The sequence below is a fragment of the Haliaeetus albicilla genome, unplaced genomic scaffold, assembly GCF_947461875.1.
Source record: "Haliaeetus albicilla unplaced genomic scaffold, bHalAlb1.1 scaffold_38, whole genome shotgun sequence".
Classification (NCBI taxonomy): domain Eukaryota; kingdom Metazoa; phylum Chordata; class Aves; order Accipitriformes; family Accipitridae; genus Haliaeetus; species Haliaeetus albicilla.
In genome coordinates this window covers 459,903-472,384 of record NW_027212473.1, presented here as the reverse complement: position 1 = coordinate 472,384, position 12,482 = coordinate 459,903, and the positions used below count along the sequence as shown (strand labels likewise).

The 12,482-nt window shown below is 46.5% G+C and overlaps 1 protein-coding gene across 1 annotated transcript; it reads right to left on the bottom strand.

Annotated features, from left to right (window-relative positions):
• Positions 1-9,399: 9,399 nt before the first annotated feature.
• LOC138684178 (la-related protein 6-like) lies at positions 9,400-11,664 on the bottom strand (the record flags this gene model as incomplete). The annotated part of the gene is made up of 3 exons (XM_069777886.1): positions 9,400-10,330; positions 10,963-11,057; positions 11,605-11,664. Coding segments are annotated over 3 exons (1,086 nt in total), but the record flags the coding sequence as incomplete, so codon positions are not given.
• Positions 11,665-12,482: the final 818 nt, after the last annotated feature.

Sequence of the window (12,482 nt, the reverse complement as noted above, 5' to 3'; positions counted from 1 at the left end):
CCACAGGGCAAATAATAATCCCACCCTCATTAGTGAGAGAAATTGCTAAATGAGAACATTGCTAAATAAAGAACATCGGGGAACTGAAAATTTAGTAAAACATCTTCAAAAGATAATTATAAGCCGAGCAATGACAGAAATTATCCGATCTATCATGGAAAAATGTGAAATTTGTTGTAAAAATAACCCAAATACCAGTAATAAATTAATATTGGGGGTTACAAAAGGAGGAAATTCCCCAGGAGACTACTGGCAAATTGATTTTACAGAACTGCCTAGAAAAGGGGGATATAGATACATTCTTCTTCTAGTTGATACTTTTACGGGATGGCCAGAAGCTTTTCCCTGTCACACCAATTAAGCTAGAGAAGTAACTAAAATCTTGTTGAAAGAAATTATCCCGAGGTTCAGTATCCCTTTAGGAATGTCCTCAGGCAGAGGACCACATTTTGTTGCTGAAGTTATAAAACAGTTGAGTAAAAACTTAGCCATAACATGAGGTCTCCATACCCCTTATAGGCCACAATGAAGTGGAAAAGTAGAAAGAATGAACTATACACTTACATTGCAGATCGGGAAAATATGTCAGGAAGCATCAATGACTTGGATACAAGCGCTACCTTGAGCGCCGTTAAGAATTAGAATACAACCTCGTGGTAGAAACAGCTTGAGCCCTTGCAACTTACTTTATGGAAGGCCTTACCAGGCCCCACACAGACCAGGAACAATTCACATTAAAGGGGAAATGGACTTGAATAATTACTTAATGTCCTTGGGAAAGACTGTACAGGAATTGCACGAGTACGTGACGACAAGCAGGCCCTTGGAACTGGATACACCAGCCCATCCATTTCAACCTGGAAACTTGGTCTACATCAAGTCGTGGAATTTGGAGCCGCTAACTGAGAAGTGGAAGGGGCCATTCCAGGGGCTCCTGACTACTTATACAGCTCTCAAGGTCCAAGGGAAAGGCCCGTGGATTCATTATTCCAAGATGAAAAGGGCTCCAACCTCATGGACAGTTGAACAAGAGTCTCCCCTTAAATGGAAATTGAAAAAGTTATGACTGATTTTTATGATTTGTTTGTAACAATTACGGTAGCAATTGTGCCAGATACCATCTTGGGATCAGAACCTCCATTTAATTTTAACACAGAATATAGCTCAAATACTCCACAAAAGTGATTGTTGGATTTCTACCCAAATGCCAGGCTCTGGACAAAGCTAAGTCCTACCCTTGATAGGAGTGCCACTGCCAATAAATGTATCATTATTTAACAATCCACAATATGGTAAAGGACATCAGACAATGCATGGTGGCCAAGCCTCTCCGGAAAAAGACAAGAAGGAAGGTTACAAGTTACCATCACAAAAGATAACCTAAATTCCACTGTATGCTTATATGGGCCAGATAATGACTCTCTAAGCTCCTACACCCTTAAGTCTGGAGAAGATGGGTGTGATGATTACACTGCTAGACGAAATGACAAAACTTTTGTAGGATGTTTCCCAGGATGGAACAGGACCAGATCATGTTGGAGGCCCGCACTAAGTCATACGGACACATCAAATCACTTTGGCCTCCAAGTCCCAGAAGGAAGCGGTTGGTATTGGTTATGCGGAACATGTGCTCGAAAAGTACTGCCTCCCAATTGGCAAGGAGCATGCCCACTAGGAGCCGTAGTCCCCAATGTAACAATAATTGACAGATTGCATGAACAGAGCGGATGGGTAAAAACTTTTCTCAAACAAACCAGGAGGGTTCATAATCCCATTATAGATCATTCCTCAGGATACCATAGTTTTGCCAGATGGTTTATCCCTTGAATTGGAGTTAGTGAATTGGAAAAGGCAATAGTAAATACATCACCTGTTATAGAGGACATTGAAAACAGAACCGCCGGTGCCATACAGGCATTACAAATCGAAATATCTAGTTTGTCTCATGTAGTAATGCAGAATCAAATGGCTCTTGACTTAACTACTGGCTTCACAGGGAGGTGTTTGTACAATTGTTAATACGAGCTGCTGTACATACATAGATCAAAGTGGCAGAATTTCTACTCATCTAGCAGAGATTTGGAAACAAACAAAGATCTTACATCAGGTTACGAAGGACAATACATCCTGGGGATTTGAGGACTTATGGCACAAACTTACCTCATGGCTACCTAATTGGATTTGGTTGAAAAATCTATTCATTATTGCAATAATCGTAATCTGTGTGTGCATCTTAGCCTGCATAATGATTCAGTGCTGTAGCTGTTATAATCAAGTGTACATGAAAATTAAGATTGGGTATTGAGGCTTTGGATTTGTAGGTCCAAAGTCTCAATAAAAGGGGGGGGAGTTGATGCCTTGAATAAAGGCATGAGAAGGAAAACTTCACTGTATCGCTGGAAAACTTCACTGTATTGCTGCAGTGACGGACATTTGCTTGCTTGAATAACTTTGAAATTTTGGTACATACTAATTAGATAAGAAAACCTTGAGCTTTGTCAATGGTATGTGCTAAAGTCGCCAACAGACAGGAGGCCTCGGGCCTGATATGCGTCAACAGAGAAGACGTCTTGGGCCTTGATGATAAGCTTTGAGTTCTGCTGAATTTTTGTAATTAAAACTTGCCAAGGCCAGCTAACTAGGAAGAAGAGATGACCTGCCCCGCGCATGACCAAAGGGCGGGCACTATGTAAATGATAATAGGAATTTGTATATGACTGGAACAATATAAATTTTGCTTGCTGTAGGTAATGGTGTGCAAGCTAGGTGGAGCGATCCCCCATGCACCCAGCGCTGCAATAAAGAATGCCTGCTTTCTAAAACTCCAAAATTGAGTCTTAGAGAGTTTCTTTGACCGGCTTTTTCGCTAACAGTCTTGCCGCACCCGATGGGGAGAGGAGAACTGAGTGGACTCCAGCACGCACCGACCCGTTGATCGGGGACTCCATCGGCTCCTCTCCTGCAGTCAGGCGGTAAGCGCACAATGGTGCAACGCTATTGGAAAAGAGATATTTTCTGATAGATAAATAAGGGAAGAAGGAAAAGTCTCAGGGGGAGTAGCAAGCATTTGGGGACATTTTGTCCTCTTTGGGCTCTGTGTAAGATGCATCAGGAAAGTTATGCAGCAGGAGCATAATTTCCTTCCTACACATTGATTTGTAACAAAGGGAGACGTCCCTCGTTTTGGTGTATGAAACACTGGGTTCGATTCTACACATTGTTTCTGTAATGAAGGGAGACATCCCTCATTTGCTGGACAGAACGCTGGTTTAGAATCGGTACCGATATGGGCAATGCGACTTCCCAGGAGACTCCCCTTTGTTCTCCCTTAGGATGCATCCTGAAAAATTGGAACAAGTTTGGAGAGGATCCCCTAAAGAAAGATAAATTAAAAGCTTATTGTGCACAATGGTGGCTGATGTATGAATTGGAGGATGGAGAAAATGGCCAGAGAATGGATTGCTGAATTATAACACTGTTTTACAATTGACGTTGTTTTGTAGAAAGATGATAAATGGGGTGAAGTTGCGTATGTTGATTTGTTTTTTAAGATGTGATCATGAAAACTGTAAAAACGTAGATTGTTGGTGGATGATGCTTATGGAACGTATTAGCAGAAAGTATTAATGGAAAGGGAAAGAAAAAGAACTGTTGTATTGGAAAAGAATGTAAAAGGCAGTGTGTTAAGGACGGTGGGGAGGCTGAAGATGTGCAGATGTTGGTCCCAGAGGGGAATCTGGTAAATGTAGAAGGAAGGGATGAGAAAAGGAAATCGCAGGATAGTAGTGATTATCCTTTCTATTATTGTAGTATGCATTGCCATTAGTTGTGTTAAAAGAATGATTGTAAGATCTATCTCTCAGGTAAGGGTTCACCCAGAAACTCTCAGGTAAGGGTTCACCCAGAAACTGAGGAATACATAACTCTACCAAAGCAGACAGACACAACTTATACCAATACATCGGTCAAGGAGGACATACATGTGGTTGAATTGTGACGCAGGTCACGGGGTGGATTGTATGGATTGTCCGGCTCATAGCTCCCAAACAAGTTTCACCATGTCTAGTGCACACAGGCGACTCATGGGGGGTTACAAAAGCGACCCAGCCTTGGGTTGCCTTGAGGCCCTGTCTCTCTGCAGAGATGACTCACTCACGGGGAGCTGTGTAGACAGCTTAGCCCTGGGTTGTCTGATAAGCCCTAAACTAAACAGGGCGGTGGCTGCACCATTCAAAGAACCAAAACCTGAATTGAGCCTTGAAATCCCTTAACAAATAGTATGCCCTGAGTCTCTATCCAGCCACTATTCAGTTGCCCGAAGGAACAAAACCCAACAACAACAACAACAACAAAAACCCAAAAGGGAAAGGGAAAGGTATCCTGTGCACTATTTTTGGAGCATGTCTAACTTGTGCACAGGAGGAGGCACTGAAATCTGATACGGCAAAGATAATGGGTGCAGCCGATCTCATTGAAGCTACAAAATTCAGTGCACTAGAAACTGAAGTGACCAAAACTGCTTTAGAGGCAGGATGGAAAATAAGTGCAGCCTTCAGTGTTCATAATGGACAACTGGAGGTTGAAAAGACATTTTTGAAAGATGAATTAAATTCTGAAAGGGATAAGAATAGAAAACTGCTCGGAAAATTAAATTTGTTGTAAGGAAGACCAGCCCACTTCCAGGTCAAGAGCAGGGAGTGAGAATTTTAGCCCAATCTCAGGGAGAACGAGGGGACAGCATCCCATTATACAAGCTCCCTTGAGACGGGCAATAGGGCTGGAGGGACAGCCAGTATTTGTACATGTCCCGTTCACGACCTCAGATCTATTCAACGGGAAGCAATCAGTGGGGTCCTATCGAGAAAATGCGGACACAATGCCCACAGAAAGAAAAATTATTTGCTGAATCCTCAAGGAAAAGGGGGCCAGAATCAAATACTAACCTAATTATGCTAGGGACATCTGATACTGAGTAAAGGGGACTGGGGAGAATATTGAGATTTCCCCAGCCGATCCCCTGGTTCCCATAAAGCTGGGGAACAAAGTTACAAATTTCCTGATAGTTTTCATTAAAAAAATTTCATTCCATAAAACAGGGTTGCTGTTTTAGGGTGATTTCGCAGATTCCCGAGAAGGTGAACACACACACTGACTAGAAGGGGAAAAGCAAGCATTTATTAACTACAGACATGCATTATGCTAAGGGTATCTTGTAAAGCAAATTAACGTACCGACCCGAGGACTGTGAGGAAGATGGACCATCCGTACATTCTTGTGCTGTCTTGCACCACGAGCTCAGCCCAGCAATCGGTAGGTGCCGGCTTTACGTGGGCATCCCCACGGAGGCAATGGTGGCCTCGCCGTACACCAGCCCCATGCTCTCCAGAAAAATCCCGGTATTTACACATTTGCAGAGGAATGGGTTTCGGCACACGTGGCCAGCGGGTGCCAAAACACGCCTCAGTTGCAACATAGGGAGCCTATGACGCATGCGCTCGCTGGCCAGGCGCGCTGCGCGAGCCGTAGCCACCTTGTCTATTGGTTCATGGGCTTTGTACACGTGGCATATTGTCATAATCCAGCAGTCACGTGCCGACCATGCTCACAGATGGACTGAACAAGTGTATTCCAGCAGACCACACCTACAGGATGAACCCCTGCCTGATGCAGAAGTAGAGCTCTTCACTGATGGCAGCAGCTCTATGCTGGAAGGAAAACGAAGAGCTGGATATGCAGTGGTAACAAATGCCCAACCACTAGAGACTAAGGCACTGCCTAGCAACACATCCGCTCAAAGGGCTGAATTAATAGCATTGATGCGAGCTCTAGAACTAAGTCATGGAAAAAGACTAAATATATATACACACACAGATTCTGAATATGCATTTGGGGTGGTGCATGCAATCTGGGGGCAATTTGGAAGGAAAGAGGACTGTTAAACTCACAGGGAACTCCAGTAAAATATGGGACTGAAGTTACGAGACTGCTGCAAGCGGTTCTCTTACCAAAGGTTGCAATAATGCATTGCAAAGCCCACCAAAAAGGAAATAGTGAAATTATAAAAGGAAATTGGAAGGCTGATTGTCTTGCTAAAAAGGCAGTTCTAAAGGAGCCAAAATTTGAAGAAGCTTTAATTCCAGGGCCTCGTTTAGAATTACCACCACCAAAATATACTGAGAAGGAAGATGAATTAGCAGAACAGATAGACTGCTCCAAAAATGGACAAGGTTGGTGGATAACACCGCTAACGCCATTATTGATTCCTGAAAGAATGATGGAAACTTCGCTCAAGAGATTACATCAGGAGATGCATCCAGGAGAAGACGCATTGACAATAACTGCAAAAAGAAATTTTTTTTGGACCAAAGATACAAAGGGTAGCAGACATGGTAGTAAAAAAAGTGTACCATCTGCTGTGCTAATAATCCAAAAATTGGGAAAAAAGTTATAGGAGGAATTGTGAAACAAGGAATAATTCCTGGGGAATACTGGCAAATAGATTTTTCAGAGCTACCTAGGTATAACGAATATAAATATTTATTGACATTGGTAGATACCTTTTCTGGCTGGCCAGAGGCTTTCCCTTGCCATGCCAACAAAGAGCTAGAGAGGTAATTAGAATCTTATTGAAGGAAATAATACCCCGATTTGGTATTCCAGAAGGAATCTCCTCTAATAATGGGCCTCATTTTCTTGCAGAAGTCATGCAAGAGATTTCTAAATTTTTACAGATTAAGTGGGAATTACACACCCCTCGGAGGCCACAATCAAGTGGGAAGCTAGAAAGAATGAATCAAACTCTTAAAAGGCAACTTGCTAAACTGTGTCAAGAAAACACACCTTAAATGGGTAGAAATTTTACCTATAGCTCTTTTACGAATTCGAGTAACTCCTAGGGTCAAAGGGAAAGTAAGTCCTTTTAAGGTTGTTTATGGGAAAGCATATCCCATGAGTCTTTCTAACATCACAGGAGACCAAATGCATATAAAAGGGCAGGCTGATGTTAAAGAGTATTTGATTTCTCTTTCGCATACTTTATCTTCACTACACAGGTATCTAAATCAGAAGGCCTCTCTCCTGTTGGATAAAGGTGGAAAGGACCTCACACCATGTTATTGAAAACCTGTACTGCAGCCAGAGTAGAAGGAATGGACTCCTGGATTCATTACACATGAGTGAAAAGAGCACCAGAACCAGATCAGGGAAAGTGGACAGCCACAGACTGGGAAACTCAAATTTCAGCTAATATCTGAGACCACTGAACTCTGAGAGAATGAAGAACCTGAATATTATAATATCCCATTTGGTACTAGCAGTAGGTCAAGAGAATTTGGTTTTACAGCTTATCCAGTCCTTTGGGCAAATCCAGAATGTTAGCGTAACCGCTTGTCTCCCTCCATCTGAGCTGGCAGACAATCCTTTAAATTGGGGAATATTACCTTTCTAAGAAAGAAGAAGAACAACAATGGAAATAGGGTGGTTAAATAAAATATTACATGGAACAGGATCCTCCCTTACTGGATGGCTGGCAAACCTAATTTAAACTTCGACCACTGTTGTCATTATTACAATCATACTTTGTGTTGTTTTAAGTTCTATCAAGAGACTGGTTTTACAAGCCATGGCTAGAGCATATGTAACGATAAAATGAAGTAGTGAGACTTATGAGACTCATATGAAGAGATCTCATAGTCTCAAAGGGGGGTGTATTGGCTTTGTGTGGCAAGGCTTTGGTAGCGGGGAGGGGTTACAGGGGTGGCTTCTGTGAGAAGCTGCTGGAAGCTTCCCCTGTGTCCGACAGAGGCAATATCAGTCGGCTCTAAGACGGACCTGACGCCGGCCAAGGCAGCACCTCTGTAATAACATATTTAAGAAGGAAAAAAAAGTTGCTGGGACAGACAGAAATGGCAGCCTGAGAGAGGAGTGAGACCATGTAAGAGAAACAACCCTGCAGACCCCCAGGTCAGTGAAGAAGGAGGGGGAGGAGATGCTCCAGGCGCCGGAGCAGAGATTCCCCTGCAGCCCGTGGGGAAGACCACGGTGAGGCAGGCTGTCCCGCTGCAGTCCAGGGAGGTCCACGGTGGAGCAGATCTCCACCTGCAGCCCGTGGAGGACCCCATGCCGGAGCAGGTGGGTGCCTGAAGGAGGCTGTGACCCTGTGGGAAGCCCGCACTGCAGCAGGCTCCTGGCAGGACCTGCGGATCTGTGGAGAGAGGAGCCCACGTTGGAGCAGTTTTTCTGGCAGGACTTGTGACCCCATGGAGGACCCACGCTGGAGCAGTGTGCTCCTGAAGGACTGCACGCTGTGGAAGGGACCCATGCTGGAGCAGTTCGTGAAGAACTGCAGCCCGTGGGAGGGACCCATGTTGGAGAAGTTCATGGAGGACTGTCTCCCGTGGGAGGGACCCCACGCTGGAGCAGGGGAAGAATGTGATGAGTCCTTCCCCTGAGGAGGATGAAGCGGCAGAAAATAACGTGTGATGAACTGACCGTAAACCCCATTGCCCGTCCCCCTGTGCCACTGGGGGGGGTTGGTAGGGAATCCGGGAGTGAAGTTGTGCCCAGGAAGAAGGGAGGGGTGGAGGGAAGGTGTTCTGAGATTTGGGTTTATTTCTCATTACCCTACTCTGGTTGATTTGTAATAAATTGAGTTAATTTTCCCCAAGCGGAGTCTCTTTTGCCAGTGATGGTAATTGGTGAGTGATCTCTCCTGTCCTTATCTCGACCCACAAGCTCTTTGTTATATTTTCTCTCCCCTGTCCAGCTGAGGAGGGGGAGTGATAGAACGGCTTTGGTGGGCACCTGGCGTCCAGCCAGGGTCAACCCACCACAGGGGGAAATGATGTACTTAAGAAATTATGTACTTAAGCCACACGAAAAAGGCCACAAAGGTCTTGTGAAACAAGATCCCCTTTGTATAACCAATGCATGCCTTGCTAACAACTGTGCCCCTGAAGAAGAACTAAAAGACTGAGAAGAAGGGAACATCCTACCCCAGGAGGCGCCAAAAAGTTGAATAATTGCTAATAGGCATGAAGTCAGAAAAATCTTCGAAAACTGGAGGAAAGGTAAAGAAAGGTGGCAGGGGGAGATCACGACCACCAACTCAATTCCACACCAAAAAGACTTACCCCCCCAACTCTCCTTGAGCATGTGCTGTAAAAGAAAAGAACACTGTACCTTTAATTCCAAGCAGGGAACTTTAGCCCAATGGAAACTGTGCGAGATAAGCGACTCCCAGTAATAGTTTTTGGAAGAACTTTGGAAATTGAATATGTATAACTGAACTGTATAAATTGCTTGCCCGTTTAGGCATGAGGGGTGCTAGCTTTGCAGATTACCACCTAGCCCCCATCTTTGCGTAAACAAGAACTGGAATAAAATACCTCTGCTCTGTGTTTATATTGGCATTTTGCACACCGGGTGAATGACCCCACTTCTGGGACAACAGTGGGGCAGGCAAAGCACCGCATCCCGCAGGCCGAGGGGCTCAGGCACCCACGTCGCTGCCGGAGGATTGCCGGCAAGAGGTTTGGCATCTGGAGAGGGGCTGCTGGGCCAGGGTGCCCAGGCACCCACCCCACTCCCCCAGCCGCAGCCACGAGTGCTCTCAGTGCTGGAGCAGAGGCCGTAGCAGCTGCCTGTGCCCAAGCCTGTCCCGAGCGGAGGGAAGACTTTGCTGGCGAGGAGCAATCCAGTGAAGGCATTGCTGAAATTGCTGGGCTTGAAGTTGCTGCCGGGCCAGGAGGGTGCCGCGGGGTCCTTGTGCAGGAGGAGGGGTGGCAGCGCCTGGGCACCGTTCAACTCCGGGGAGCTGCAGAGCAGGGAGTCCCCGAGGCCGTTGGGGAAGGTCGCGGCCACCGCCTGCGCTTTCCAACCCGGCTGGTCCATCAGCTCCTCCGCCACCTCCCTCTCGGCCCCAGCTGTCTTCTTGGAGCCCTTCCCGCAGAGCCGGACCACCCTGATGCTCTCGCCACGCGGACAGCTCTGGTGGCCGAGGTCCTCAAGGCTCCTCAAGGCTGAAGCGCTCCCCAGGCTCTTGTACTCCACCAGTGCACAGTGCTTGCTCAGCAGCTCGGGGAAGTCTGACGTGTATTTCCGCACATCCGAGGGCAGCTTGCGGCCCGGCCGCAGGATGCGGATGGAGGCGATGGTGCCGAAGGGGCTGAACATCCTCGTGATGGTCTTGAGGAAATTCTTCTGGAGCAGCAGCAGCACGTCCTGCTCCAGGGTCAGCAGCTCCCAGGCCAGCAGCAGTCTGCTGGGGGGGACACTCAGCAGGGACTCGGGGATGGGGACCCATGATACCGAAAAGCCAGTCGAAGAAACTCTCTAAGACTCATTTTGGAGTTTTAGAAAGTAGGCATTCTTTATTGCAGCGCTGGATGCACGGGGGATAGTTCCACCTAGCACGCGTGCCACAGCTTCAGCACAAACAGGTTATATGGAGTAACCAATTACATATTAATCAGATTAGTATACATATACATAAAAGTTATTGTAACTGAGTATCATAGTATTGCCTACATCTGATCACATGCAACGGTTCTTCATTTGAGTCAAAGGGCTGCTTTTGCGACCACCGATCCATTTCAAATTCTGTTGGCTGACCTTCAAGTCTTGTTCGTCATCCTTGTTCTTTGATCTTGGAGCTTAACATGGTTTCAGTCATATATGGTCAGTTTCAATATTAATCTTATCTAATGTACAGGAACATCCAGTCATAAGAGCAAAGAACTGTAAAACTTAGGAGTAACTACCTCTACTAGTTAATTACTTGGCTACACTTCTGTCTCTTTTTTCAATCATAGTGTTAGTATAAGATTTCTAATAATTATTTACCAAATCTCACTTTTACAGTCACCTAGCAGCAAACCAGTTTCCACGGCTGGTACAAAATATTAAAACCAACAAATATTTAGACATACCATACAGAATGTATGGACATATGCTATCACCCACCGCCTCACTTTGGTGCCCTCCTCGTTCACCTCCAGCAGCTCTGAGAACCGCAGGGTGTAAAGCGTCAGCCACCAGTCATGCGTCAGGTATTTCACCTGAGGGACAGAGGGGGCCACTGTGTCACTGTGAGTCTCCCCAGGCAGGGACCACCCTAAACCCATCATCGAGGCAGGCTGCACCCCCATCAACCTGAGGTCATGGCAAGGCAATATCCCCCTTTCAGGATTTGTGGGAGAAGGCCGCCTGTGCTCCCGGACCATGGCAAGAAGACACAGCTTCCCTGTACATCACACCACCAGTGCTTCCCTGCAGTTTTTTAGTTAAGGCATGATCTCTCCCACAGCAGCCTGGGGGAACCATGGGCAGAAGAGGTGAACCCAGCCCTGGGCTTGGGGTTTGAGGACCCCTCACCGCTTCCACAGCCACCCTCCCTGGGTGGAGAACTGCTGCAGCACGTTGAAGGCAGACAGCAGGGCCCAGCTCTGCACCACCAGCGCTTTGCCGGGACACAGGCAGCCTGAGCAGAGCCTGGACCTCCCCGAGCACCTCACCGCAGACAGCCAGAGCACACCCAGACACCCAGGCATCCTCCACGTGGAGGCCACTTCCCACCCCGGCTGGCCAACGCAACGGGCTGCCTACCTTCTTCAAGGGTGTCAGCAGTTTGATGCTGATGAAGCCCATCTTGTTCTTCTGGACATGTTTCAGGTGAACTCTGCTCATTATAATACCAAAACACACCTCCACCCCCAAAGTTACCCATCTCCAAGGTGCGACCAACCCCCACTGAGCACGCGCTCTGAATTTTCTCTAGCATACACCTTTAAAAGCAAAGCGAGAGAACTTTATACCAATCAAAGGAAAGGTATGTGTGACTAGAGTCACTCAAGCTCCACCGAAAAACTCAGAAAACATAAAAGGGCTTAAGAGAGGAGAAATGCCAGGGAAGACACCATCACAGACAAGTCGGGAGGACATCGCTGACTTCTGGCATCAGTCGATGGACTGAGCCTCTCTCCCCCCCGCCATAGGGTTGCCTATTGTGTGAGATTCGAACACTTGGCTGTACCGAGTGCTTCCCTGGGAAACTTAGAATTCTTTAGAGCTCTTTTCTTTCATCATTTAACGCGCTTGTAGGCGACTGTATTGTCACCTGCACGTGCTTTGCAGACAGTCTATTTATCACGGGCAATCCAAAAGCACCTGTACCGTTGCTTTAATAAACTGCGCTGCTCATTCATCTAGTCGTGATAATTTGTTAGCGCAACCAAACTCCCTAAGTCTGGTCATTCTCGTGCGTTGAACGCAGCTAAGCCAGAGTGCAGTGCGCTATTAAGGGCATCCCTCATCATGATAGTTCAGCACATTGAACGCGACCGCCCTTAGAGCGTCGAATTGGACATTACTCAGAAATTAAACCTAGCCGTCCCTAGCCCCTCTGACATCTGAGGATAAGCTGGAACGCAAGGCGGTTTATTTTCTGCCAAACTTCTGGACTCAGTAACGCCACACAGCCCCCG